The sequence below is a fragment of the Ambystoma mexicanum genome, chromosome 6p (assembly GCF_040938575.1).
Source record: "Ambystoma mexicanum isolate Mex_15411 chromosome 6p, UKY_AmexF1_1, whole genome shotgun sequence".
In the NCBI taxonomy this organism is placed as follows: Eukaryota; Metazoa; Chordata; class Amphibia; order Caudata; family Ambystomatidae; genus Ambystoma; species Ambystoma mexicanum.
Window position 1 is genome coordinate 192881608 of NC_090935.1, and position 27333 is coordinate 192908940.

General features: G+C 48.4%; 1 protein-coding gene across 2 annotated transcripts in view; it reads left to right on the forward strand.

Annotated features, from left to right (window-relative positions):
* The window catches only part of PIK3C3 (phosphatidylinositol 3-kinase catalytic subunit type 3), a 1987152-nt gene that overhangs the window by 214779 nt on the left and 1745040 nt on the right, over nt 1–27333 (forward strand). For both annotated transcript variants that reach the window (XM_069626883.1, XM_069626882.1), the window contains exon 4: nt 19846–19975. In XM_069626883.1, the coding sequence (XP_069482984.1) occupies nt 19846–19975 (130 nt within the window). The remainder of the gene's footprint in view (nt 1–19845; nt 19976–27333) is intronic.

Consider the following 27333-nt stretch of genomic DNA (forward strand, 5'->3'; position numbering starts at 1 on the left):
GTCTGCCTAGCCACTTCTTTGCACCTGGTTATTCATGTACATTAAAAAATAAATGTGAACTTTTTTCAGTCAGGCAGTAATAGTGATTTTGTTCCCCTTGTTGTACATGCACTGCTGGTCTAAACCTATCCATGGATCTATTTGGGTGAAAGCCGGGGCACATGGTGCTACGTTCTATTTTTTGCTGGGAGTATTTTTTTGTGGAGTATTTTCATATTTTTAGGGAGTAAAAGTTGCCAATACACCCCTTATCTGTAGGACTGCATACAACAGTGCTACAGGTTAAAGAGTTGGCTTTTACACCTAGAGCACACTCCACATGTAATACAGGAGCTACATTAGCCTTCATTGCTAACTTATGCTTGGAGGCCATCTGTAGATCCGCCACATGGAGTCCAGTGCACACTTTCTCTCAACATTACTGTGTTAACACACAGGCAAGAAATAACTCACAGGTGGGACAAGCAGTATTAAAGCATTTACCTCTGTCTCTCCCACCTACCCACCATATTCACCTGGTACTGCTTGCTAGTCTTTGCAAAGCATGTGATTATAAGCAGGTTCAAAAGCCTCAGAAGACAAAAATGTCATACCCATAATCGTCTTTCTGATACTTGTATCTGCTTAGATTCACATACGCCAACCCACCTCCTCTCTTTAGGAGTAGAAGGTAGCGTGGTCTGCATATCTTCATGTGCATTATTCACTATACATTGCATGTAACCTCAGGTCAGAAACAAAACAATCTTAGGCGTGAATGTTCATGGGTACTGTACACGTCACAGTAGGGATAGTATTACATACACGCCCTGCTGACCCCTCTTTTCTAAATTGAAAATGTCATGTAATACTCTGCACCAACCACTAGATGTCGGCCTGTGCAAAGCATTTGAATCTAAGCAGATAAAGCATCAGAAAGACGAGTACAGGAATGTAATGGTTGTCATACTGTAGATAATTCCCAGCATTATATCGTCAGGTTCGTTTTAAATCTTCGAGCATAAGAAGTGGCGACAAACTACAAACAGAACTCAAAGATTTGGATTTTGAAAACAAATGCGGAATCACCACTGCTGTCTCACCCCTTCCTTTTAATTGTAAATGTTGATTTTGGTATTCAATACCATCAAGTCCTATGATGGCCTCAAAGACTTCTGAGGCGCAACCATGAAACCAGGGCATTAATACTTTAACAGGAGTGCAGAGATGTAGTGTTGGAACTTTTGCTAACCATGGAACCTAGCTTTTGAATCCTCCTTTGGCACTACACCAAAAGGACTTTGATTCTAGCCAAATCACTATATTTCAAAATGCAAGTATACAAAAACTTGCTGTACAGTGCGCTTTCTAGTACTGTTCAAATAACCTATTCCTCCTTGGTTCCAGATAAAATGTTCTCTGTAAAAAGCGTTCTACTGCTGCTAGGAGTAAGGTCTTGTTTACATGACATACAGGAAATAAGGACATGCATCGTAATTTTGTGCATGCAGATAGCTATATGGTACGCATTTTACTCCCATTACATTGCAAATGGACTGATCTGATGAATGCTTCATAAGTATTTCTATTTGTATATGTAAAATGCATTCGAGAGGGCATAGTGAACAACCTTTCTGTTCTCTCTGCTCCCCCCAATGTCGTGGAGAGTGTTCCTCCTTGACCGTGAGTGTTCCTCCTTGTCCGTGCATTGTCATTTTGTGAAGGGGTTAGAGCACGGTCATAGAAATTATATTATTGACAGTGGAAATGCCATGTTACATTGATGTATGTAAGCCTTTTACATAGGCTTCCATGTCCCATATAAGCCTTTTACATAGGCTTACATTTCCCATGTAAGCCTTTTCAGAATCCCATCTGAAAGACTTTTACTTTTCATTCTTTCACATTCATGAAGCTCCTCGTAGGGTGACTTTCAAAACTTGCTATATTGCCTTTAAGCAAGCTTTCCCATCATTATTTTACAGTTCAAATAAAGTGGTTGTCAATTGTTGTACCACAAATTTATTAGAATGAAGTTGTACAGTTTTAATATTTTATTATCCTATTATTCGAAGTACCGTTGGTTCTATTGACTGATGGAAAGGTAGGGTTCTGCTGCTTATCTTTCAAATTTAAAAGCCTCTCACGTCCCCAGCACATCTACCTACCTGAACGACTGACCATCTGCTTCCACATACGCCTGCTTTAATCTGCTGCTTTGACAGCGTGTCATCCTAGTGATCATTCTTCAGACCATTATCAAAAATCCTAATTATTTCTCATCTAATGCACTTTTCTGCACGATGACTAGTGCGAAACACATAAAACATACATTCTTAATTTTGCTCTCACCTTCTAGCTAGCTTATTGGGAGATGGCTGTATATATCCTATGCCTTAACTTACAAATTGACCCACCTCTTACTTGTCTCCAAACCCCTCTTACCTGGGTTTTACCTGGTTTCAAGATCACCCCGGTGATCCCTGATGTGGAGAAGGGAGCAAAGGCTAGGGCAGGATGGATTTTCCCCAAATACCCCAAGGAGAAAGACACTGGGTTAGATTAACTGCTACACAAAAGGAAAAGTGGAAAAAGGAATGCTGGTGTATGGTTATTTTAGTTGTTTGAATAGGTTATTCTTCTGGTACACCAGCACGCCTTTCCCCTTTTTTCTATAAAAAGGGAAAAGCAAAAGACGCTATATACAGTGCACCATAGAGACTGCAAGGGAGGGTTTAAGGGGGGGGCATCCTTGTGGGAAAGGCCTCCCTAAAAGTATTATCTTAAAGTGCTCTTTCCAACGGAACACCACCTTACCTGGTAGCCAAACTCTATATCGGGAGGTTCTCCTGTCGTTGACAGGAGCGGAGGACCGATCCGCAGTGCATGAAGGAAGCTTTCAGTGTCGGAGGCGGTTCCGCGAGCAGAATAGCCCCTCATTAGAGTGACATCCTGCTGCAGGAGAGGACACACGGGGCGCATTGGTGGTGGAGACGGCGTCTTCAGTCTGACGAATGCCCCCCCCCCCGACAGAGTGATGACCGGCAACAGGAGGAGAAGGCCGGTGGCGGAGGTGCCCGGGAAGCCGCAGTAGCAGCAGAGGGCGCAGCGGTTACGGCCTGGGTGCAGCAGAAGGATGAGGGCGGCGACTTGAAAGCCGTGGGATAGGAGGCAGACCGGGAAATCGACAGTGGAACCCTAGGAGCAGGAAGCAGCCAGCACGGGGTGCGCCATATCCAGTCGGTGCACCCTGGCCCGGCGGGGGACGGCTCCACAAACAGACTGCGCAGGCTGCGGTGAGTGCTCACGGAGGTCGGGGAGCTCCCAGCAGCGAAGGGCCCAGGATCTCTGGAGCAACAACCCAGCAGTAGGAGATGGTGAAGGGGGCGCTAACTTCGGGCCCCCACCCTGGAACAAGAGGGGAGAGGCATACCACGGGAAGAGAGGGGGCTTGAGTCCATCAGCTGGACGACCCTCCCTGTTGAACACGGGGGGTGCATCTGGACCCCGGATCCCTAAATCAGGCGGCTGAAGGAGGAGGTGCAGACCCAAACCCACCTGTGAGCGGTCGCCCGAGAGCATTATCTGGCAGAGTGAGTTGGACTTACCCACACTAGGTGGTGATACAGGCCATTACCCCCTCAGGGACATAATCATTCTATAAGGTGCTGCTAATATTTGGGACCGACACAGAGGCGAGAGAGGAGCTGAAAGAAGCGCCACTCCAGTGAGCAAGGCACACTAGGAGAGGAGAGAGCAGGCATAGGAGGCCCGTTGAGAGCGGCTGGTTAAAGATAGAAGGCATAGCGGCGGTTTAGCCCCATACCCGACTGTGCGAAGCAGGCTCAGAGAAGCGGGCTGACCCCGGAGCCACCCAGCAGAGAGACAGATTTGTGTAGAGAAGGGGGAGATTGGAGATAATTCGGGGATAATGACTACGAAAGCCAAAGGAAAAGGGTGTAAAATGGCCCAAGCCCCAGGAGATACTTCGGGCACACTCCACGCAGTGTGGCCCGCGCAATTCCCTAAAGACGGGGCCATGAGTAGCCAGGAAGAGACTGGAGAGGGCAATGTTCAAGGGGGCTCGGAAGAATAGACCCTGATGTCGAGACAAGAATTTCTAGGTGAACTGCATGCCCTGCAAACCAATCTGGTCAAAACGTTTCAGGAGCAATTCCAGCTTATGCGGGCCGATTTTAAATGAAGCCCTAGGTGAGCTCAGACAAGAGAACCGCCAATTAGGGGAGAGGACAGATATCCTTGAAAAGGGCCTTCAAGAAGTGGACAAGGAAACTACGGCCAACAGTGAAGCTATTGAGAGACTGTACATAGCAACTCTGAATCTGGAGATTCAGATGGAGGATATTGAAAATAGATCCCGAAGGATCAATATGAGCTTGAAAAATGTTACCGGAATCTGTGCCAGATAAAGATCTAAAAATGGTTATCCAAGAAATGTTTGCAGATATCTTGGACGAAGGGAGCCCAGAGACGATCGAGTTGGATAGAGTCCACAGAACAGGGCGGATGGCTAAAGGGCAGACAGCAAGGCCACGAGATATACTGGCTGCTTTCGCCAGATACGCGCAGAAGGAAGCAGTCCTCAGAGCAGCAAGGAAGCGGGAACCCATTATGTTTAAAGGGCAGCAGATTGCACTATTCCAAGACCTGGCGAGTAGCACGCTCACAAAGAGGAGACAGATGGGCCCGGTGCTCAGAATATTAAATGAGAAGGACATCCGTTACAAATTTACTTTTCCGTTTCGCCTGATCTTCGAGTGGGAGGGGAGCCAGAAACGGATCACTTCGGTAGAGGAAGGAGCGGATTTGCTTCCAATAAAGATGGTGGAGGCCCCCACAGGCTCAGGCATACAAGGAACGAGCAGTCGGGCCAGGCCAAGACCATAGGAGTGGATGACATTCGGGGAGAAAAGAAGAAAAGGAACAAAAGAGGGAGGAATGCTGCGAAAAGAGAAGACCAGAGAAGAAGCAAAGGGGACACAAGCAGGCCTCTGATACAAAATAGTGGTAGAAGGAGTGGTGGGCCTATAAAAGGAGTGATGAGGGTTTGAGGTTGCTGGAGTAGCAAAAATGTTGGGAACGGGAAGGGCGGGAATGCCTGAGTTAGGAGTGGTGGGTAGGTGGGAGGGAATCTATCCAGGGGGGGAGGTTAAGGGGGGACGGTGGGAGGGAGGGAGAGGGGCATCGGGGTCGGGGCAACAAGACATTCAACAAAGGAGAGGGCGGCAGGGCAGTGGCGCGGAATACAGGACACACAATAGGGGGTGACCCTTCAAGTGGATAACACATAATGTAAGGGGGCTGAACACCCCTCTCAAGAGGAAAAAGTTGGAGCACTTTACAAGGAAAGAGGGGCCAGATGTTATGGGGCTACAGGAAACACATCTTTTGTACAAGGATCAGGGACGGTTGAAGCTCTGTGCATTCAACCAGATTCTACATGCCTCTAGCCAAAGCAAAACAAGGGGAGTGGCCCTAGGTATCAAGAATACGCTCGACTTCAGAGTCTTGAATGTAATAAGAGACAAGGAGGGGAGGTATAAAGTGGTGAAGGGGAAGTATCAGGACATTCCTTTACGATAGCAGTCGTGTACACCCCAAACTCTGGACTGGAGCAGTTTTTGCAGCGAGTTTTGAAGGTGCTGGAAGAACAAGCCTGGGGTCAGACAGTGGACCTGAAGGATAGAATCGGCAGGATGGGCTTGAGAGATATGTGGAGAGAGCTGAAGGGGGAGGAGGAAGGTCACACCTTCTTATCGGGGGTCCACGGGTCACAGTCTAGAATCGACTATATCTGGGTCTCTGTGGGATTGGTGGGCAGAATTCGGGAGGTGAGCACGGGACTGATGGGGATCGCAGACCACAAAACGGTATCAGTTATTTTGGACATGGGTCGATGGGACAAGGGGGTTTGGGGCTGGAAATACCCGAGGTCCATTTTAAGGGATCCACAGATCTGGAGGGAAATTGAGGAGAAGATTAAGATTTTCTTTGCCATTAAAAGGAAGGAAGATACTCGGGAAGAAGTAAGATGGGATGCGTTTAAGGTCACCCTCAGGGGAATCCTTGTAGCGGTAGCAGCTCACCGAGCAGGACAAATGAAGGCATTAGAAATGCAACTTGAAGCAGCGGTGGAGGCGGCCAGGCAGAACGCGGGCACGACCCCATCTAAGGCGGCCATGAGGGAATACAGAAGAGCAGTAGGACAGCTAGATATTCTCCGAACTAAAAAGGCAGAATGGCCTCTATTAGCGGTACGGCAGAAATATTATGCAAAGGCAAACAAAGCGGACAAGCTTCTGGCGCGCTTGCTTAGGGGGCGAGATCGAGAAATGCAATTACGGTGCTAAAAACTGGCTTAGGAGAGTGAGTCACAAGGGCGGGGGAGTTGCAGGAAGTATTGGAGGAGTACTAGGAGTCCCTAAATACGTCTCAGAATCCTCAGGGTAGGCTGCAGGATGAGTTCCTAGGGAAGGTGCAGCTACGGAACATCGTGAGGGAGGCTCAAGAGATCCTTAATCGGGAAATTACGGAGGAGGAAGTGCAAAGGGTAATTAGGGCTCTACCGGCAAACAAGGCCCCGGGCCCAGACAGGTATACTGCAGTCTTTTACAAGATGTTTATTTTGCAGCTGGCTCTGCATCTGACCTCGTTATTTAATAAGTTCCGGCAGATGAGCAGCATTGCTCCATCCATTGAGAAAGCTAAACTAACCCTCATACTTAAGCCAAAGAAAGACCTATAGCATTAATAAATATTGATGCTAAGATATTCACAAAGATCCTAGCAAACAGACTCGAAGCCCACCTCCCAAAACTGATACACCCCGATGAAGCAGGTTTCGTTAGGGGTAGGCAAATGGCAGATAATATCAGGCGGGTGGCCCACTTAGTAGAAAAAGTGCAGAAAATGAACACTCCCGCGGTCCTTTTGGCTCTTGACGCAGAAAAGGCATTTAACTGCGTGGAGTGGTCCTTTGTTTCAGGTCATGCAGAAAATGGGGTTTGGAGGGGAATTTTTGACTATGGTACGAGCTAACTACCAGGCCCCATCTATTAGGATAGTGTGAATGGAACATCGCCACGACCAGTACGGTTGCAGAGGGGAACGAAACAACGTTGCCCGCTATCTTCTATACTTTACGCAATATATTTGGAGCCTCTTTTTAAGGCAATAAGGGAGGCGGAGGAGATACAAGGCATCCCCTTTGGGGGAGAACAACAGAAAGTTGTAGGGTTTGCTGACGACATGTTACTTGCTCTGACGTCACCGACCACTCCAATTCCAGCAAGCGGGAACCTGTTGAAGTTTGGAGAGGTTCAGGGTTAAAGATTAATGCTAATAAATCAGAAATTTTAAACTTAACGCTGAAGGCTCAGGAGCGCGACATGCTGAGGGCAAGCACTCCTTTTATATGGAGTCCGGGGGGGGGGGCGGGGTGAAGTACCTAGGGGTAAAGATTACAGCAACCCTGGCTGGTTGGTACATGGCTAATTACCCTTCACTTTTGAAGGAAATTAAGAGAGACTTTTAGAAATGGAGAGTTCTTAGGGTGTCATGGCTAGGGCAGATCGCCACAGTCAAGATGGTCACACTTCCCCGACTGCTGTATTTCTTTCAGGCAATTCCTCAGCCGATCCCACCGGGTTTCTTTAAGGAACTTGGAACGCTGACTAATACATTCCTATTGGAAGGGAAAAGAGCTAGGGCGGGCAACCGCTTGCTCATGGCACCCAGGGGTGAGGGAGGGCTGGCATTACCAAATTTTAGGCGGTACTATGAAGCGGCACAGTTACGAGTCATTAGGGAATGGTTGAAGAGGGACGAGAGTACCCAAGACAAACTGTGGGTGAAGATGGAAAGGGCGGTGGCCCATCGCAACCTAGTGGAGGTCTTATGGCTGCCAAAACCGCATAGACCTAGGCATCTCTATGAGAGCTCCATAACCAAACTTATGGCGGATGTATGGGACAAATTAGTGGGAACCAGGGGAATTACGTCGTTTCCGTCGCCTTTCACTCCTATTTTTGGCAACAGGGATTTCACACCGGGACTGGAGAAGGGTGCATTTAGGCATTGGCAGGAGGGAGGCTACAGGAAGTTGAGTGATATGTTCAGAAGCGGGGACGTATTGTCTTTTGAGGACTTTAAGCGGGAATTTGCAATACAAGAAGGAGAAAGATTAAGGTATGCACAGATACGACATTGAGTGTTACAACTGGGGATCAGAACGGTGGCTACTCGAGGGCCAACAAACTTTGAAAGCTTCCTTCTGACTAATGACGGAACAAAGGGCCGAATATCCAATCTATATAAGACTCTGCATGGTGGGAGTGCATGTCATCAGTGGGCGTATATGCAGAAATGGGACTGGGTCCTGGATAGGGTAGAATGAGAGAGGCTGTGGAGGAAAATACCTAAGTTGGCAAAAGCCTCCCAACTGCAAGAAGCTTGGTATAAAATATTGGTCGGGTGGCACTATACACCGGCTCTTCTCCAAAAGATGTATCCGGGAACCTCAGGGAGGTGCTGGAGGGGTTGTGGGCTGAATGGCACAGCGGAACATATCTGGTGGGACTGCCGAAAAATTGAATCATTCTGGAGAGAGGTGCGGAATGCACAGGAGCAGGCCTTTGGTCCGGGAGATGGAAGAACACCGGTGCAGATCCTCCTAGGCATCAGAGGAACCACGTGGGTGGGGGAACCTAGAGTGAGGGAGAAAGCGAAAGTGATACTAACGTTGGCAGCTATGATGATAATAGCCCAAAGATGGAAGTGTTCGGACACCCCCATGATCCAAGACTGGCTACGAAAGTTCTGGGAAATAGTGGCTCTGGAATGGGCAACATATGCCATAGATAATAAGATGCAGAACTTTGCCATGGAGTGGGGGGAAATAATGACTTTTCTCAAGAACGATTTCAGGGTGATGTGGTGCCCGCAATGCCTGAGATTGCTAGATCTACAATAAACGGGGAGGGTGAGCCTGGAAAGACAGATAATCGTGAACTGAATGATGGTTGCCTCGGGGGGAGAGGGGTGTTTGTTGGGGGAATGTTTTCAAAATGTAAAATTCAATAAAAAGAGTTTTAAACAAAAAAAATAAACCTCTGAGGGGAAGGTGAGGAAGGGTAGAATGCCTCTAGGGAGATTCAACTGGAAATTGACTTTTTGGCAAGGTCCATGATGTGAGGAGAGAAAGAGAGAGAGAGAGAGAGAGAGAGAGAGAGCGGGGCCAAAGATGATCCCAAGGTGTTTTGCCTCACAAGAGAGAGAGAGGAAGGGAAACCAGGAGCAGACATCCCATTGAGAAGGATCTCTGTCTTAATGGCATTCAGGCAGAGATCCTTGGCAGAGCACCATGCCTAAATAGCGGCTGTGTATGAGGGAGGAGGAGGACGAGGAGAAGGAGGAAGGGGAAGGCAGCTTGAAGGAGAGCTTTGTGTCGTCTGCGTAACACTGGAAGTGAGGGGAGAAATTGGAGATCAGGTGGGCCCGAGGAATCTAGCAATCTGGTCACTTTTAGCAACTTGGGATCAACCCCCCCTTGCTAAACCTCAATATAAATGGACACACAGTTCTAAACCAGCTAGTTATGACCACCCAGAGGGTAACGCATCCACCTCATAAGCTTCATCCACGCACATATGAGGGACCACAAATCCTATCATGCCGCAGACCTTCCCGGACAGGTCAGACACTACTTTGTACTAATGCCCATGCACATAGTAGGAGTGTCTCCAACCTAGGCACACGCACCATGAGTCATTATTAGTACTGAATAGCAAAGCGGCAGATGCGGATATAGGGCCGAGGACGCACTGACGCTGTAAGACTTTGATTACAGGTAAGCCTTGCCCCTGATGCAATATCTCCCAGCAGTAGGCTCCCCAGCCCAGACACCTCCTGGGGGCAACCAGACGTGGTCTCCCTCTCACTGTGCTTAGAGAGGCATCAGCTTCACCTCACTGATGATCACCAACAAGGGTGAAACACGTGTATGGGGTTGCTGGTGGTACTCTCGTTCAGATTGGAATTGCCATTGTATTTCGGTGCTGGACTGCCCCTGGGCAGGACAAAGACTGATATGCAAATGGATATTTCCCATCTGTGAAAGGCACAGTGAGTAAAAGCAGTGGCTGCGAACTCTCAAGTGGTTAATAACCACTGAACAGGTTATCATGTCTGTTCTTGCGAGAGAGGGGCGCCCGCTACCTTTGTAAAACCTCCCGCACGGCCTCTCAGTTAGTGCCCACACTAAGAAGCGGACTCCTCCGCATCTTGGCCCTTACTTTAATTTCCATGGGTCGGTCAATACAACTGCAATAGCCACCTCCCGGACGCGCTATCCTGCAAAAATGCATACGATATTAACCGCACTCATACCGTTCAGAAAGGGTATACTCCGAGCCCACTGCGGAGCTTTAATCACCAGCAATAAAGAACGCCAACATTCTTGTTTTCACTGCTCCCCACAGATGTTAGTTCCATTCATCCACGGCTAGACGTGCCGTGCCACACGGGATTAGCCACCGCAAACCAGCCCACACTCTTGGATGCTTGACATACCACGGCTCACCTTAGAAGCCTGGCTAGAAACTGGTCCACAGCTCCCTGTATAAGCCAGGCAGGACACTGGGCCACAGCACCCGACTCCCCTTCCCCCCCTCGGCCCAGCCCCAATCAACAGGGACCTCTCATCCCCTCTCCAGCAGGTACCCCTCACAGCTATGGTGATCCCAGCCCACAGCCACCCCCCAACACGACAAGTTCCCCAGCCATGTGCCCAGACAGTCATTCAAGATTCACACTGCAGCAAGTGGGACACCTAACCCAGATCATATCCGTGCCACCAGCACGACCATAGCTTAACTCAAGGGCTGCTCCCTTTATATAGACTCAAATGTACAATTTAATTTACAGGGCCAATTGAGGAGCCCAGCGGTCACTCACAGGACTGACCGCGCACATCATCTCAGGACCCCATACAGGGCAGCTATCCTTCACCACTAGGTAAGAGGACACCTCACCACTCAAAACAACTCACATTGTTCCAACTGTAACCAACTTTCCCTGAGGATAACTCAGTGGCAACGTGCTCGCCTTGGAATCAAGACGACACGAAGCAACACGGGTTCCATCCCCGGGTCCGCGCTTAGAAACTTATGGGGGTATTAAGTGTTTTATAAATACGCAACAAAGACATATTCGTGTTACAGCGCCTCGATGTCCCCGGGCTGTGTGAGCGCTTTTAAAAAAAAATGCAAATAAATAAACTAACCTAGTTTTGCCACTTCTTCGGTTCTCTCCCTCTTCCTCCCCCAATATTCAACTATTGATTTGCTGTACATTACCATAAGTATTTAAATGTGATATGTTTTATGCAAACTCTTATCTAAATCTCCACTGGAATTAATAACTATATTATTTCACTACATCACACGCCTGGCACCGGCACACATGCACTATGTCACAAATGTCACCTCCACAACCAACTGTGGTTGCATGTGTGTTAATTTTAAACGTTTAAGCCTTGATCAAGACCCATGGGTCGACGCATGTCGGCTGACCTTAACTGGGAACATTAGCCCACACAACAAACAATTTGATGAATAAAAATGTTCTTTGCACTTATTACCAGTTCGAATTACAATTGACCTTTGAACAATTGACCGAATTGTGAAGGTCAATTGTTACAGATATGCGGGGGGAAACCCCCCGCAACCCCCCAATATATATATATTTCTGAGGCTTGTGGAATCTGCTTAGATCACATGCTGTGCATAGGCCGACATCTAGTGGAAGCTGTGGAGTATTACAGTTTGTTTTTCGAAAATCGAAAAAGGGCGTCGACACAGGGCGTGCCAGTAATACTATCCCTAGTGTGACGTCCACTGTACCCATGATCCCTCACGCGTCTAGGATCCCCAGATTGTTTTTTTCCGCCATTCTGGTCGGAAGCACTTCATCGGAGTTCCCTGGCTTTGCCATATTTGCATTAAAACTAAATCTAATTTGCCCCGTTTTGTCACCCTTACGTCGATCAGCATCTCGACGCCGAACCGGGGAGGAGAGCAACGTCGAAACCCGACGGATTGGGCCTTGAGGCTTCCGCCTCGGCTCGGGCCTGGGCCGCTGGCCTCGGCCCTACAAGTAGGGAGAGTGGGGGGTGGTACACTTCCACACTCGGTTATAGACACCTTCTTACCTACACACACTTGCCCGCTGCCCACAGGCGCGTATGGAGGGTACGCCCTTTCAGTTTTGCCCCAAGTGTAATAAGAAATACCCTTGGGTAGATAAGCACGCTACGTGCAACCTTTGCCTGCCCAGAGACCACCCCGAGGCGGGTTGCAGGGCCTGTAGCAGGTTTAAGACCAAAACTCTTAAGGACCGCTCCACCAAGCGTTGGGCCCACCACTCCAAGCTAGCAGCTATGGAGGCGGAGGGTACCTTCAGCGACGGCAGCGACGCCGGACTTTCGGACGGCGAGGGCAACAAGGCGTCGAAAGACAGCCTAACGCACGTCCCCGGCCTCGGAAGGTCGTCCGTCCCGCCGACTATGGGGAAGTCCCCCGGCGACAAGAGCGTTACACATACACACGCTAAACACAAAAAAGCCACCCGAGATTCGACGTCGTCGAAACCTCGGAAAGAGGCACAGAAGGAGCGGTCCGAAAGGACGTCCTCTGGGCGGTCCCGGTCGAGGTCGCCGCACGCCATCAGGCAAGCCTCCACACTTGCACATAGTGCCTCGCCCATTAACATCACGGAAGATCACTCGTCCGGAGACGAACACGACTTCCATCCCCAGCCTGCACCCCAGGGAAAGGGCACATCACTTGGGAGTAAGGAGGGCCCAGTTTCGAAGCCTAGTTCGAAACACAGGGATTCCACCTCCGATCCTCGACGCCAGGCGTCGAAAAATAAGGGAAATGGTAAACACACTTCCACCCACGGGGAAGGGGGTAAGCAACAAAGGAAACAAACCTTACAATCCTCCACAACAATAGAACTGACTTCCCCGTCCAAGTCTTCTCAGGGACAGTCCATAGAGAGTTCCAGCAAGGTCACCCCAAGCTCAAAACTCTGGTCATGCGAGGACATTGACAGAGTAATGTCAAGGATGTCCTCCTTAGCAAATTTCTTCGAAAGACACCCTGACCAACTACTAGCTTTAAACCCTCAGGAATCTTCTCCCTCAGGTTCAAGGGACCCTATCCCTTCAAATAAAAGGCCCCGGGTCGAGACACCTTTAGAGGCTTCAGACCCCTTCGAGGTCCAACCCTATTCTTGCCTTTTCCCTACAGGCCTAGGAGACTCTTCCCTTATAGAGGGCCAGGATTTTGAGACACCAGAAGATCTCGCAGTGTCAGATTATTACGGGGAGGACGAAGACGAGGATGAGCCAGAAAATAGCCCAGATATTTTCAGAATGGACTCACCAGTCGAAAGGGAAGCCCCAGTGTCTGATTCCCCAATAGATAATCAGCCCCTACTGAATGAACTGCTCTCTCGGGCAGCTAACCACTTCCACATAGACACACAAGGTGTCCAAGAAGAGAGGGACTTCGCGGAAGAACTAATAGGGGAAAGGAAGACAGTAGCCCAGACCATTCCCATCCTGAAATCTATTCAACGCAGAATAGCACCATCCCTTGTCAACCCAAACCTGACAAGACCTGTAAACCCTAGAGTAGAGAAGCTGTTTAAAGCAGCCCAGTCGGACCCTCTATATATTAGAGGCCAACTTAAGCCAGACTCTCTAGTCGTAACTAACACCCGCAAGAGAGCTGGAACCCCATTATCTTCCTCGGAGGCTCCCCCCGACAAGGAAAGTAAGAAACTCTATGGTTTTGGTAGAAAAGTAGCTTCCACGGCAGCCTACCAAACCAGAATCGCGAATTCCACCACACTGTTGGCCAGCTACAACTGCCATCAGTGGGAAGAAGTGGCAGCACTAATAGATTCCGCTCCCGAACCCCTTAAGAGCCAGCTATCTCGCATTTGTGTAGAGGGAAGAAACGTCTCAGGCTGCATTTTAAAAGCAACTTTAGACGCCGCAGACAATGCGGGGAGAATTATTGCAGAGGGGACTGTCATCAAAAGACATGCTTGGTTGAGGCAGTCGGGATTCAGAGCAGAAACACAAGCTGCACTCTTAGACAAACCAGTGGAAAGTGATCTCCTGTTTGGAAAGGCAGTCGAGGACGCACTAAAAAACGCTAAGGAGGAATTCGACACCCTCAAATCCCTTGGCCAGTTAACTACAAAACCACCTAACCAAAGAGGGAACGGCAATTTTCGTCGCCCCCGCGGCCAAAATTCCAATAGAGGAAATAACTATTCCCACACCCAGGGTACACAGTGGAACACCAACTCACAACAGTCTACCCAAGGGTATGGTAGGGCTAGTAGAAGAGGACGTGGTAGAGGCAGAGGCAGCCCCAGTAAAGGAGGCGGCACGCCTCCACCAAAGCAGTGACGCTCATTTCAGGGTCCCTTCCCATGCAACCCCAGTAGGGGGACGAATATCCAGCTTCACCCAGGCATGGGAAGGGATAACATCCGACAGATGGGTGCTGTCGACGGTATCCAAGGGGTACTGTATAGAACTACTGCAACGTCCCCGAAACCACCCTCCAAGACAAAAAGTCCACTCTTTAGAACATCAAAAGATCCTCCTCGAGGAAATCTACAATCTGCTCCTAAAGGACGCGATAGAACTCGTCCCAGGACACCAGGTAAACAAGGCTATCTATTCAACTTACTTCCTTGTGCCAAAGAAAGATTTAACAATGCGCCCAGTATTGGACTTACGGCCTGCCAACAAGTATGTCAAGCCCCAAAAATTCCGTATGACCACGCTACAAGAGGTAATCCCACTCCTAAAAAAGGGGGATTACATGGCAACCTGGGATATGAAAGATGCCTATTTTCATATTTCCATGCTCCCGGCGCACAGAAAATACTTGCGCTTCAAGGTGGACAGTCGCCACTACCAATTCAAGGTACTGCCCTTCGGGATAGCTTCAGCACCAAGGGTATTCACCAAGGTACTGGCGGTGGCAGCTGCACACCTACGCAGGGAGGCAATCCCAGTGTACCCTTATCTGGACGACTGGCTCATAACGGGGGAAACCCCAGGAATCTGCAGATCAAACATTCAGAGGACTATCGACCTCCTCCACGAATTAGGCTTCTCTATCAACGAGAAAAAGTCAAGTCTGGTGCCAAGCACCTCAAAACAGTTTCTAGGAGCTATCCTAGATACTCAGAAAGAATTGACCTTCCCTTCGGAAGAAAGAATTCGGAATATACTTCTGCAAATTCCGCATTATCAGTCAGGTCAACAGATAACAGTACGCAAAGCTATGCGGTTACTGGGCATGATGGCGTCATGCATTTACCTGGTCCCCCACGCGCGTCTGCGCATGCGTCCCATGCAGGAATGGTTGGCGAAACAGTGGTCTCAGGCAAGTGGTCAGTGGGACGATCTAGTGGTCGTTTCGCCAACACTCGTACAGAGCCTACACTGGTGGACAAGAGAGAATCTCGCAAAGGGGAAACCCTTTTACGAACCCGAAGTACAGGCAGTGGTGACTACAGATGCATGCCTGTCTGGGTGGGGAGCTCACCTTCTCCACCACACAGCTCAGGGTCTCTGGTCTCACTCAGTAGCCAAGAACCACATAAATCTGCTAGAGCTTCTGGCAGTATTCCGAGCGCTGCAGGCGTTCGAGCCCCATCTACTGAACTTGTCGGTGCAGATCAGGACGGACAGCACGACAGCCATGTTCTATCTGAACAAGCAAGGAGGGACTCGTTCGCCAAATCTGTCCAAGCTTGCCCAGAAAATATGGATATGGGCACTCAGACGGAACATCTTCCTGTCATCGCAACATGTTCCAGGGGAGCTCAATTCCCTAGCGGATGCTCTAAGCAGAGACTCCCTCCCAAAAGAACACGAATGGGTCCTTCACAGAGACGTAGTAGAAGATCTCTTCTCTCAGTGGGGTTTCCCCACTATAGACCTATTCGCCACAAGCGAAAACAAACAATGCCCAGTATTTGCATCCAGGTTCCCCCAAACGGACTCCCAGGGGAATGCCCTGTGGATGAACTGGTCAGGGATGTTTGCGTACGCTTTTCCACCAACTCCTCTCATCAGGAAGGTGGTGTACAAGATGAACAAGGAATCAATGACGCTCATCCTAGTTGCTCCCATGTGGGCGAGACAACCATGGTTTCCACACCTACGCAGGATGGCGGTGTGCGAGCCCATCAGACTCCCAGCCTGGTACAACCTTCTGTCCCAGCAACAAGGTCAAACAGTGCATCAGGAACCCAACTCTATGAACCTAGCAGCATGGCTCCTGAAGTCATAGAGTTTGGACATCTCAAATTACCACAGAGGTGTATGGACATTCTAAAAGAGTCCAGGAAACCAAATACAAGACACTGTTACTTTGACAAGTGGAAAAGATTTGTTATCTGGTGCCAGAATAAACAAATCAACCCGGTTGATTGCACTCCTTCCAACGTTGTAACATACATGCTCCACCTGCTGGATGCAGGGTTGGTTTTTAACTCTCTGAAAGTACACCTGGCAGCCCTCTCGGCTTACACCACATCCCATAACAGGGTCTCGTGGTGGAAAGTACCAGTGGTTAAAGCCTTCATGGAAGGAGTAAAGAGACTTCACCCTCCTATTTCGAACCCACCGCCAGGATGGGACCTCAACGTGGTGCTAGCTAAGCTCATGGGCCCCCCCTTCGAACCCATGCATAAAAGTAGTCTCAAACACCTGACTTATAAAACGGCCTTCTTAGTAGCCATTACCTCCATAAGAAGGGTCAGTGAAATTCAGGCTCTGTCAGTGCAAGATCCTTTCTTTACTATCCACAAGGACAAACTGGTTTTACGCACACACCCTAGGTTCTCACCAAAATTCATATCCAAGTTCCATGTAAACCAGTCCATCGAGCTTCCGGCTTTCTTCCAAAACCCACAAAGCTCGGCTGAGGTGAAACTACACACCCTAGATGTGCGTAGGGCGGTCTTATACTATGTAAATAAAACCAGGCCGCTAAGGAAAACAGATCAACTGTTTGTCTCCGTAGCTACAGGCAGAGAGGGGGATCGCGTCTCTAAGGGCGCTATCTCTAAGTGGATTATCAACTGTATACAGCTGTGTTACTCTCTTTCTGAAAAGACTCTGCCTTTTACGCCAAGGGCCCACTCTACTAGAGGCATTGGGGCCACTCTGGCTTTCATTGCAAATGTTCCCCTCGACACCATTTGCAAAGCAGCTACTTGGAGCTCTATTCACACTTTTACTCAGCATTACTGCATTGACACTCATTCCAAGACAGATACACAAGTGGGACAAGCGGTTCTAAGACACCTGTTTGCTCATGACCCTTCTCACATCCCACCTCCTTCTTCTGGTACTGCTCGCTAATCTATGCACAGCATGTGATCTAAGCAGATTCCACAAGCCTCAGAAGGGATACATTACTCACCGTAATCGTATTTCTGATGCTTGTATCTGCTTAGATTCACATGCGACCCACCCTTCCTCCCCTCCGAGAGAAGGCGCATGGTTGCTTGTAGTCTTACCTTTCTGTCTATCTGCTTGGACTTCTGTACTCACGCTACTCCTCATGCTACCTCATGTCAGGAAAAACACAATCTGGGGATCCTAGACGCGTGAGGGATCATGGGTACAGTGGACGTCACACTAGGGATAGTATTACTGGCACGCCCTGTGTCGACGCCCTTTTTCGATTTTCGAAAAACAAACTGTAATACTCCGCAGCTTCCACTAGATGTCGGCCTATGCACAGCATGTGAATCTAAGCAGATACAAGCATCAGAAATACGATTACGGTGAGTAATGTATCCCATATATATATATGAGAACAAACCAGTTTAGCTAAAAAATGGTGCTCTACCTCATAATGTGGCTGGTGCTGGAAAAACGAATTTAGCCAAATTCGTAAAACATGAAGAAAAACACAAACCCCTACGTGGTTGTAGCACTTCAAAAAACCATCCAGTGGGTATGTACAAGAGTACTCCAGCACACAAGACCTAGCTATTTTAAAATGTCATATTTATTATTGCATAATACTGCACATTACAAAAGCGGGGTGAAGTCATTCATCCCTGTGACAGACGTAAGGTTGTACAAAGCACCCACCCCACGGGTGGAAGAAAGTCAACGCGTTGCGCCTGATTGCTCAGGCTTCTTCAGACCTTTAAAATCCAAATGCGGCATTCACATCAAAGAGTTTAAAAAAAGAAAACAATTACAGAGCGTCTCTACTCGTTTCCTCATCACGTGCATCGTCATGTGATCGCTTCAAATATAATGACCTCCATATTGGATTGGTCAAAAACCTATGAATGAGGTAGGTTAGAAGGAAAAAGTGTACATACCCACTGGGTGGTTTTTTGAAGTGCTACAACCACGTAGGTGTTTGTGTTTATATATATATATATATATATAGTCAATTGTGCAAAGGTGGTCACAATTGTGTTCGAACAATTTGGGTAACACCTGAAAATATGTGTGGAAAAATCTATTTCTGAAAAAGTAAACAAACAGCGAGGTATCCAGGATAACCCCTGATCATACAACAAAGGAGGTGCAGGCTTGACCTCAAAACACATCCAGTGACCTTGCATTAAACAATAAGGACACCATAACAAGTAACAGAGCTTAGCAAGGAAGGTTCCAAACCTAGGGCCCCAACACAAACGTCTCTATGACAGATACCAATGATGGAGAACAGGAGTTACAGGTAAGAAACATACTCCTAATGTTGTGGTGATTTTTCGTAGGTGACTCTTCTTTCTCCCTCTCTGATCCTGTCCAAGGCACTGGTTAATGCTGAAGAGCTGCTCATGTCTGCCACCGATGCACCGGATCTAGTTTTTGAGAACGAAAGGAGTCCGGTGCCACACACACACCCCAGAGGGTCGAATCTCATTGTTTCTGGGACTAGTCAGGGTCCGTGTTGCCACCTTGTCAAGGTGACCAGCTTGTCTGGTGAGCTCTCCAGAAATAGCTTCTCGGTTGGCAGACTTATCGACTAGGAAGTGAAAATCTGCGGAAGACGGCCAAAACTTCCTCTTGTGGGCAGCTTTGTCATTACTGAGCAGCCTGTGTCGTTCAAGATCGTCCAGTCTGTGCGGGTGAGGAGGGCGAGGGCCCCTGCAGTCCTCATACCCTAACGTGTAGTCCGAGGATGGGCAGTGTGAAGAGTCGTCGTCGTCCTGGCCTCCCCTAACCGCGAGGAATCCCATGGATTTACTGAGCCCTCTGTTCAGAAACGTCTGCTGGGATTCCGGAAAAGGACCCATCCCTCAAGCTCTGCTGCCAGCTGCACTTGCCAAAAAGCCGGGCAATGCTCTGTATCCCGGTGCGGGTGCCCTGCTTGCAGAATATGCAGGAAACATAGCGGAGGCGAGATCGGACAAAGTTCGTGGTTGACAGTCTCCAACGCTCCAGCCAGCCTCCAGACCTAGTGGAGCCAAGCCAGCCTCTAGGAAGGCATCCTGGAGCTTGCCTTGCAAGTTGCCGTGCGTGCCAATAATCCTGCCAATGCCTTGCTGCATAATTCTTTTTAAAATATAGTTTTCAAAGCAGAGGTCACAAAAAGGTTAGAGGTCGCAAGGGAATCGCCAGAGGTTGATAATATATGGACCTTTGTTTCATGCATGTACGCAAGCCAATTTTCCCATAACTTCCGTGCCCCGACATTAGTTAATAGGTGATCTACAGCTCATCAATACATTATTTGTAGTATTTCTACATCTGTTTTACTTTTTCTCCAGAATGTTCCGTCAAGGAATGCATGATTTAAAAGTCTGGCCAAACATTGAAGCAGATGGATCCGAACCAACGAAAACTCCAGGAAGGACGAGCAGCACTTTTTCAGAAGATCAAATGAGCAGATTGGCAAAGGTAAAGGAAACTTTCTTTACATTTCTAATATTGATTGCAGAAAAAAGTTACGTGCTGTGCCTCATTTTACACACCCAGACATGCTAACACAGCTCGTGTGGCAATGCAAGGCCAACCCTTGCAGTAACTGGATGTGTGCCGTGCCACTTAGAATAAATATTCTTGATAGGCAGTAGAACATATATGTTTTTGTCTTCTGCTACCTAGTAGTAATGTGCGTAGAAACTACCTGGTGAGTTGAAAATGCTGAATCCTTAAAAAATCTGGCAATGTTCACAAAGTTTCTTCCACTCGGCCCTAGCGTCACTCCTTGTTCGTTGTGAGCGATTTTTTTCAAACACATGCAGCACCTGTACACTTGCAGAGTTTCCCGCATTTAAGAAATGTTGAACTAGAAATTGAAGAGTGATGTGAGCTTAAAAATTGGGACTGGCTGGAACTCCTGACAAGGGACAAGTCAAAATCTCTGTAGACGTATGTCCAAGAAGACCCTCTGATAGTCACTGCTGTTAGTTATTCCTTGGCACAGCAATGCAGGTTGCTTTCACATGAGATGATGCTCAACAAGCACGTGTTTACCCGTCGAACAAGCAGTCGTCACTAAAATTAAATGTGCACTTTCACAGGCTTATTATTTGTATTCAGTTTTTGTTTGTGGTAAATCTTGAGCATCTAGTGTCGAGTTTTCGTTGTGATGCAGATGTGGTGAATCAAAACAAAATGTGACAGTTAACAGTTGACCGAAACCATGAGGTTCTCGGCTCCATTTTTCACATTTAATCCGAACACCATCCCCTACCTAGTCCTTTCGCTGGCCAGATGAGGACAGATTTTCGGTACTAAAAATAGAGGTGGGCTGGGCATTGTCCACGATAACTTGCACCTAGATACCTCTGGGCTTTGCGCGCTGCTATAAATGTAAAAATAAATAAAATAGTCAACTTGTGCCAAGACCCAGAATCCAAAAATAGTTAAATGAAAGTCCCCGGAATGGGGGCAAAATGTTGTCATCTCATTGTTTTTTCTCTCCTTCATCCGTTCTCCCTTTTATAAAACCCGCTCCTTCTTCCGGTTCTTTCCCTATTCAACATCCCCACTCCGTGCCTATTCCCACCTCACAGTAGCTCTCTGCCCTTTCTTTCACGCTGCCTCCCCCATCCCAGTCCGCCCCCCCCCCCCTTCATATGTTATCTGTTTGTGGGGCTCCTGGTTGTCCCCTCAAGCCCAACCCATTCTACAGGTGTACAGTAATTGCCCCAATGGGAGCGGGGGGGGGCGGGAGGTTTACCTTAACACCCACTGAGGACCATTGTGGAATAAAATGTGAATGTCTTTTATTTTTCAAACATGTAGTATTTGTGTGCCAGTGATTTTCTGCAGGTTTTTTACAGGCAAGTGGCTTTGGGGGTAACACCTGTAGTCTGTCTGGACACTGTTGCTGAGGATATGGTGAACCTGTATTGCAGTGCCTCCGGGCAGGGGACGGAGAAAGAGTGGGTAATATGTGCGATGGTGGGCCTGAGGGAGGGGTTGAGAGGAGTTTTGTGCAGGGCGTTGTGAGAGGTGTATCTGTAGGCAGTGCCAATGGGAAGGGTGAGAGTTCAGGCCTTGATGAGGTGGGGGAGACGTGGAGTCCCTAGCGCATCACTGGGAGTGTCTCCACTTCCTCGCTAGGCGTGGGCAGGAGATGACCTTGCAGGGAGGAAGCGTTCCTTCGGTAAGCAGCCGCCCCAGATTACACACTCTTGGTCCAGCCGCCAGCTCTATGCAGAAGCCATGGGACCTGGGCCCCTGCAGAGACTGTCCATGCCCTTTACCTCTGCCACCTTTTTTTTTTTTTTTGCTCCTCCACCAATTTCCCACTCCTTCCCCTGCACTCACATCCCCCCTCTTTTCTACTTTTTCATAAGCAGCACAATAGGTATTGAGCATATCTTGAATAGATCTTGAACTATGCGCGTGTATGTGGTACTTGGTCACTGTAGGTTGTCGAGCCCCTTGATTTAGACATTTGTTTCGGGGTCACGCATAGACATGAATCTTTTTTTAAATTTTTTTTTATTTTATACGGTTTATACAAACCTTTAAAATATATTCACACACATCAATAATCACAAAAACAGACGGGAACTTACTAACGGGGGACGCTGAGATCGCAGGGGAATTCGCAAACTACTACAGAGAACTATACTCCTCACAAATACGAGACCCCACAATAAACGCCCCGAACTTCCTGGACGAGATCACGATCCCCCGCCTTTCTGAACTCCAGACAGAACAGTTAGACACTGCCATCACTGAGGACGAGGTAGGAGAAGCCCTCTTCCAACTACAGACAGGGAAGACCCCTGGCCCCAACGGGTTCCCGGTAGAACTGTGGAAAAAACTGAGCGCAACGACAACAAAACACATGCATGACATGTTCCTCCGTAGCAGAGAACAAGGCACCCTCCCCCTAGACCTCTGGAAAACGACAATAGTGGTGATCCCCAAAGCAGGGAAGCCCCCGGATCTCCGCGCCTCTTACAGGCCCATTTCTTTAATAAACGGGGAGGCAAAAACGCTAGCCAGAGTCCTCGCCAATAGACTGCTGGGGGTGATCGGATCCCTAACTCACCCAGATCAGTGTGGTTTTATGCCCGGAAAGTCCACCCGAATGAATCTCCGCAGGGTCCAGATTGCCCTCGACCGAGCTGACGAGATCCAGTCTCCACTAGCCCTCCTGGCGGTGGACTTCGAGAAGGCGTTCGATTCGGTGGGATGGGAAGCCCTGTGGAACATAATGGAACGCATGGGCTTTGGACAATACTTCATGTCATGGGTTAAACTCCTTTACTCCCTCCCCGAGGCCTCTGTAAGAGTCAATGGGACATCATCCGCCACATTCCAGCTGAGTAGGGGGACCAGGCAGGGATGCCCCTTCTCTCCCCTGCTGTTTCTCCTCGCCATTGAACCTCTGGCAATCTGGTTGAGAACGGACACACGATGGACAGGATTCGCCTGGCCACGGGGCGGGGAGGAACGGGTCTCGCTGTACGCGGATGACCTTCTGATATATTTGAGCAACCCAATAATCTCCTGTCCGATTGTGACCAAAACCCTGGAGGAATACCAACACTTCATGGGACTACGGGTCAACACACAGAAAACAATTTACTTCCCGGTACAGGGAGGGGAGGAAGCAATCCCAGATCCCTGTCCATACTCCGTTTCAATTCTGGGCTTCACCTACCTAGGCATACGTATTGACAAAACACAGGACTTCCCCAAACTGAACCTACACCCGATAATGCAAAAACTGGAGAACGATGTCGCCCACTGGCACTCCCTCCCACTTTCATTACTCGGGAGGGCGGCACTGTTTAAGATGCTGGCACTCCCGAGATTTCTGTACGTCCTCCAAAATGCCCCACTCCCTATCCCGGCCACAATATTCGCAGACATAAACCGGACTCTCCGTACACTTCTCTGGGGAGGGAAACAGCCGCGCATTGCCCTAAAAACGCTCTATCGCTCTGTGTGGGATGGGGGTATAGGACTGCCCAACATTCGCGCATATTATTGGGCGGCACAAGCGGGAGTGGCAAATGAATGGCTACACGGAGACCCGTTGCTACCACACATCCGCGTGGAGACGGGGGACACTGGCTTGCCATCCCCCCTGCACGTACTATATGATAGCCCAAGGAACCTAAGAGCAGCGCCGACCGGGTCCCGTCATATACAGCGAGTTTGGAGGGAGACACACAAATACTTAGGCTGGGCAGACAGGCCAACCCTGATCCAACCCCTTTGGCGTAATGCACACCTTCCCGAAATACAAAAAATGGGCCACTTCAAAACCTGGGAGAGGAAAGGGATATCTACTCTGGCGGACATTGTCCAGGAGGGGCGAATAACAGACTTTGAAACCCTGCGAACGAGACATGGGCTGTCACCCATGGACCGCTTCAGATACCTCCAGCTTACACACGCCATTAATACCCAACTCCCGAACCTGGCCGATGTACCCGCCTGCTCTCCCCTGGAAACAAACATACTTCCGCACCCCATCCCCCATAAGGTAACCTCCACCCTCTATCAGGCAATCAACTCCTTTGGATCCAGGGAGCTTGACAACCTCAGGGCCAAATGGGAACAGGACCTGGGGCCGTTAGAGACGGAGGAGTGGGTGGAAGCCCTGATGTCCCCGAGGGAAATAGGGATAGATGCCAAACTCCGGCTGATTCAGCTCCGAATCCTGCACAGGTCCTACTACTCCAGAACGCAAATGGCCAGTTGGAGTGGGGGTGGAAACGCAGAATGCAGTCGATGCAAAAGGGCGGAGGGCACCTTCTACCATTTGGTGTGGGAGTGTGGGGTGCTGCAGGAGTTTTGGACTGCGTGTTTACTCCGCCTCTCCAGAACACTTGGCTCCACAATCCCGAGAGACCCTAAGCTTATCCTGCTGGGTATAGGAGGTGAAACTGACCTTAACAAGTATGAGAGATTGTTTCTGGGAGTAGCACTTGGTGCAGGAAAGAGACTCACGGCAGCCACATGGGGATCGGGGGACAGGATATCCATTGACAGATGGTCCAATGAAATGGACAGATGCGCCTCCTTGGAGAGGCGAATTTACAATGCAAGGGGTTCCCCCCGTAAGTTCCAGAAAATATGGGGAAAATGGGAACTATAAATGCTAAGACTAAAACAAGGGACAGCGGCGACGCCCTACGCAGCTGCCGGGTGGGGGGTGCGGATTCATGTCAAGGAATATGTTAAGCTCTGCTATCTGTTGTGTTCTCGATGATGGGTCTCCTAATGTCCTTTTGTGCGCTGACTGTGCGTGCTGCCTTTCTTTTTCTTCTTTTGTTCTCTGTTTAACAAATCAATAAAAAAAGATTTATTAAAAAAAAATAATCACAAAAACAAAGGCCAGAACAAAAGTGAAAACAACAACAAAGTAACAAGCCTCACGTTACTACCACCACCATCACAGACCAGGTCCATCCCCGTCCATTAAACCCCAGGGCTCAATTCCAAAACTCCAAGGACTGTGTCTAGTCGAAGTTCCATTATCTTTAAGAAATGCGTCAGTGGGATTAACAGTTTAGGATCCGTTCCGTTGAACATATGACCCCACCATTCGTCTGCACACAATGAGGGGTGAGTCCTGTTCCACAGGCCCAACTGCAATGTTCTTTCATTACGAAAACTGCTACAAAATAGGACCAAGTGTTTCAATGTTTCTATGCCGTTTGCACAGAATCTGCACAGGAGGTTTATGGTCTTATTGCAGCTCCACGTTTGCAGGCGTTCCTTTGTTTTGAACAAGTTCATGCAAAACAACATGAAGCGCTTCCGTGCCTGAGGGTCAGGAAAAAGGCTAATGTAACGTTGAGCCGTATTGAAAGCACGTGCTTCAGCTGGCACGTATATCATCAATTTTGCAAGGGCTCTTTGGGAGCAAGTTCTCTCCCAGTCCAGGCGTCAAATTTTCAGTTTTGCCGCGTCTGGATTTTCGTGAATGCAAGTTAATATTGATGTTTTATTCGTCTAGTAGGCTTTCGCACCGCTGTATCCACAAAGCCATTACGTTTTGTCCTTTGGCCGTTGCGCTGTGGAAAATTTCAAACTGCAAGATGTTTTCTCGAGCACGTGTCTTTCGGAACAAGGATAACAAATTCCAGGTAATCCTTGCCTGTAGTGAAATGAACGATAACTCATATCTGATGCACAAGGTCATAGTCCCTCTTGGGAGACCCAACACTTTTGTCCAAAACTGGTTCTCCAGAGAAGACCATACTTCGTAAGAACATCCCAGTGCATTCTCAGCCCCATAGGTCAAAATAGGAATTACTTTTTGTAGATAAGAGTCGTGAGGGTTCTAATGAAAATTTCCCGTATTTCTTTTTCATACAAAGCGCTTGACACGCCTACTAAGTGCATTTCCTTTTTGTGTCAGCTACCCAGGGAGCATCGTTGATACAAGAGCTTAGAACCATGCCTAAGTATTTGACATTTTGTGATAACGTCACCGGTGCACCTCCTAGATGCCATTTGAATTTTTTTGCTTTTTTTGAAGTGGCTCCTCTCAAGTTCTTAAATGTTAAGATATCACTTTTTTTTTTTTAGCATTGATCTGCCACCGGTTCTTGATTATGTAACTCTGAAGGGCGTCAAGTTTTCTTTGTAAGCCGACAGGTGTTAAATCCATTACAACAAGATCGTCGGCATATAGGAGCCAGCTTACGTGAGCCTTGTTTATTTTCGGCGGGAAAGAAGTTACAGCTTCTATCGAATTTCCTATGTCCGATATACACAAGCTGAAGATGGCTGCAACAAGCGGGCAGCCTTGTTTTACCCCCTTATGTGTGGTAATCACTGTAGACAGTGTGCCAGATTGATCTAGGCGGATCCTTATAGTTGTATTGCTGTGTAGCTCCTGAATTGCGGCCGCTAGCTCTTCTGGATATCCCCATCGACGCAATTTTGACCATAATAGGTCCCGGTCAACAGTATCGAATGCGCTCAAAGTCAATGAACACCAGGTAAATTGCTGTGTTAGATTTCAGGTCCTCCATTTTTGCCAGGTTAAGTAGTAGTAAATTTAGGGAGCACCCCACTTGTTTCACAAACCCAGACTGCCGTGCGTCTACATGGGCCGTTTCTACAGCACACTCTACTAGTTTTCTTTGCAGAGTGGTAGCATAGGCCTTGCCCAGGACATCTAATAAAGCCACCGGCCAATAATTTCTAGGGTTTGATCTGTCTCCTTTTTTGAATATCAGTACGATGATTGCCGATTTCCAAGATTTAGGAGAGTGACCCGATTTATTTATTCTGTCGAAAAGGGTTACACAAAACTCAGCCCAAATCTCGGGTCATTGCTTGATGGTGTAGTTGGTTAAACCATCCTGGCCAGGAGCTCTTGAATTATTGGCCTTCGTAATAATTGACACAATGTCATTTTTACAATACTTGAGTGCACGCGGTGGAAAGGTCAATGCACTCTCGATGCCCGAAATCCTATACCCCTTGTATAAATTCTCAAAATGAGAAATCCAGGTTAATTCCGTCACCAGGCAAGTTTGTAAAGCCTTTTGTGGGGCCTGTGTGTTATTAATGATCCTCCAGAACTCACTTGTGTTTTTGTTCCTTAGGGCAGATAGCATTGTTTCGGCGTCCTTTTGGATGGTCAAATGCACGTGTGATTTCATCCACTTCTTGTACCTCTGTTTTACAACTCGTTCTTTCGCAGTGTCAGGTCCAATTTCTGGGCCTGTCGCATCGCCTGCCTCATCTGCCGTTACGTTTCTGGATTTCAGGTTCGAACCAGTGTTTGCGGACCATATTTAGGTTCTTCAGCCCAACGT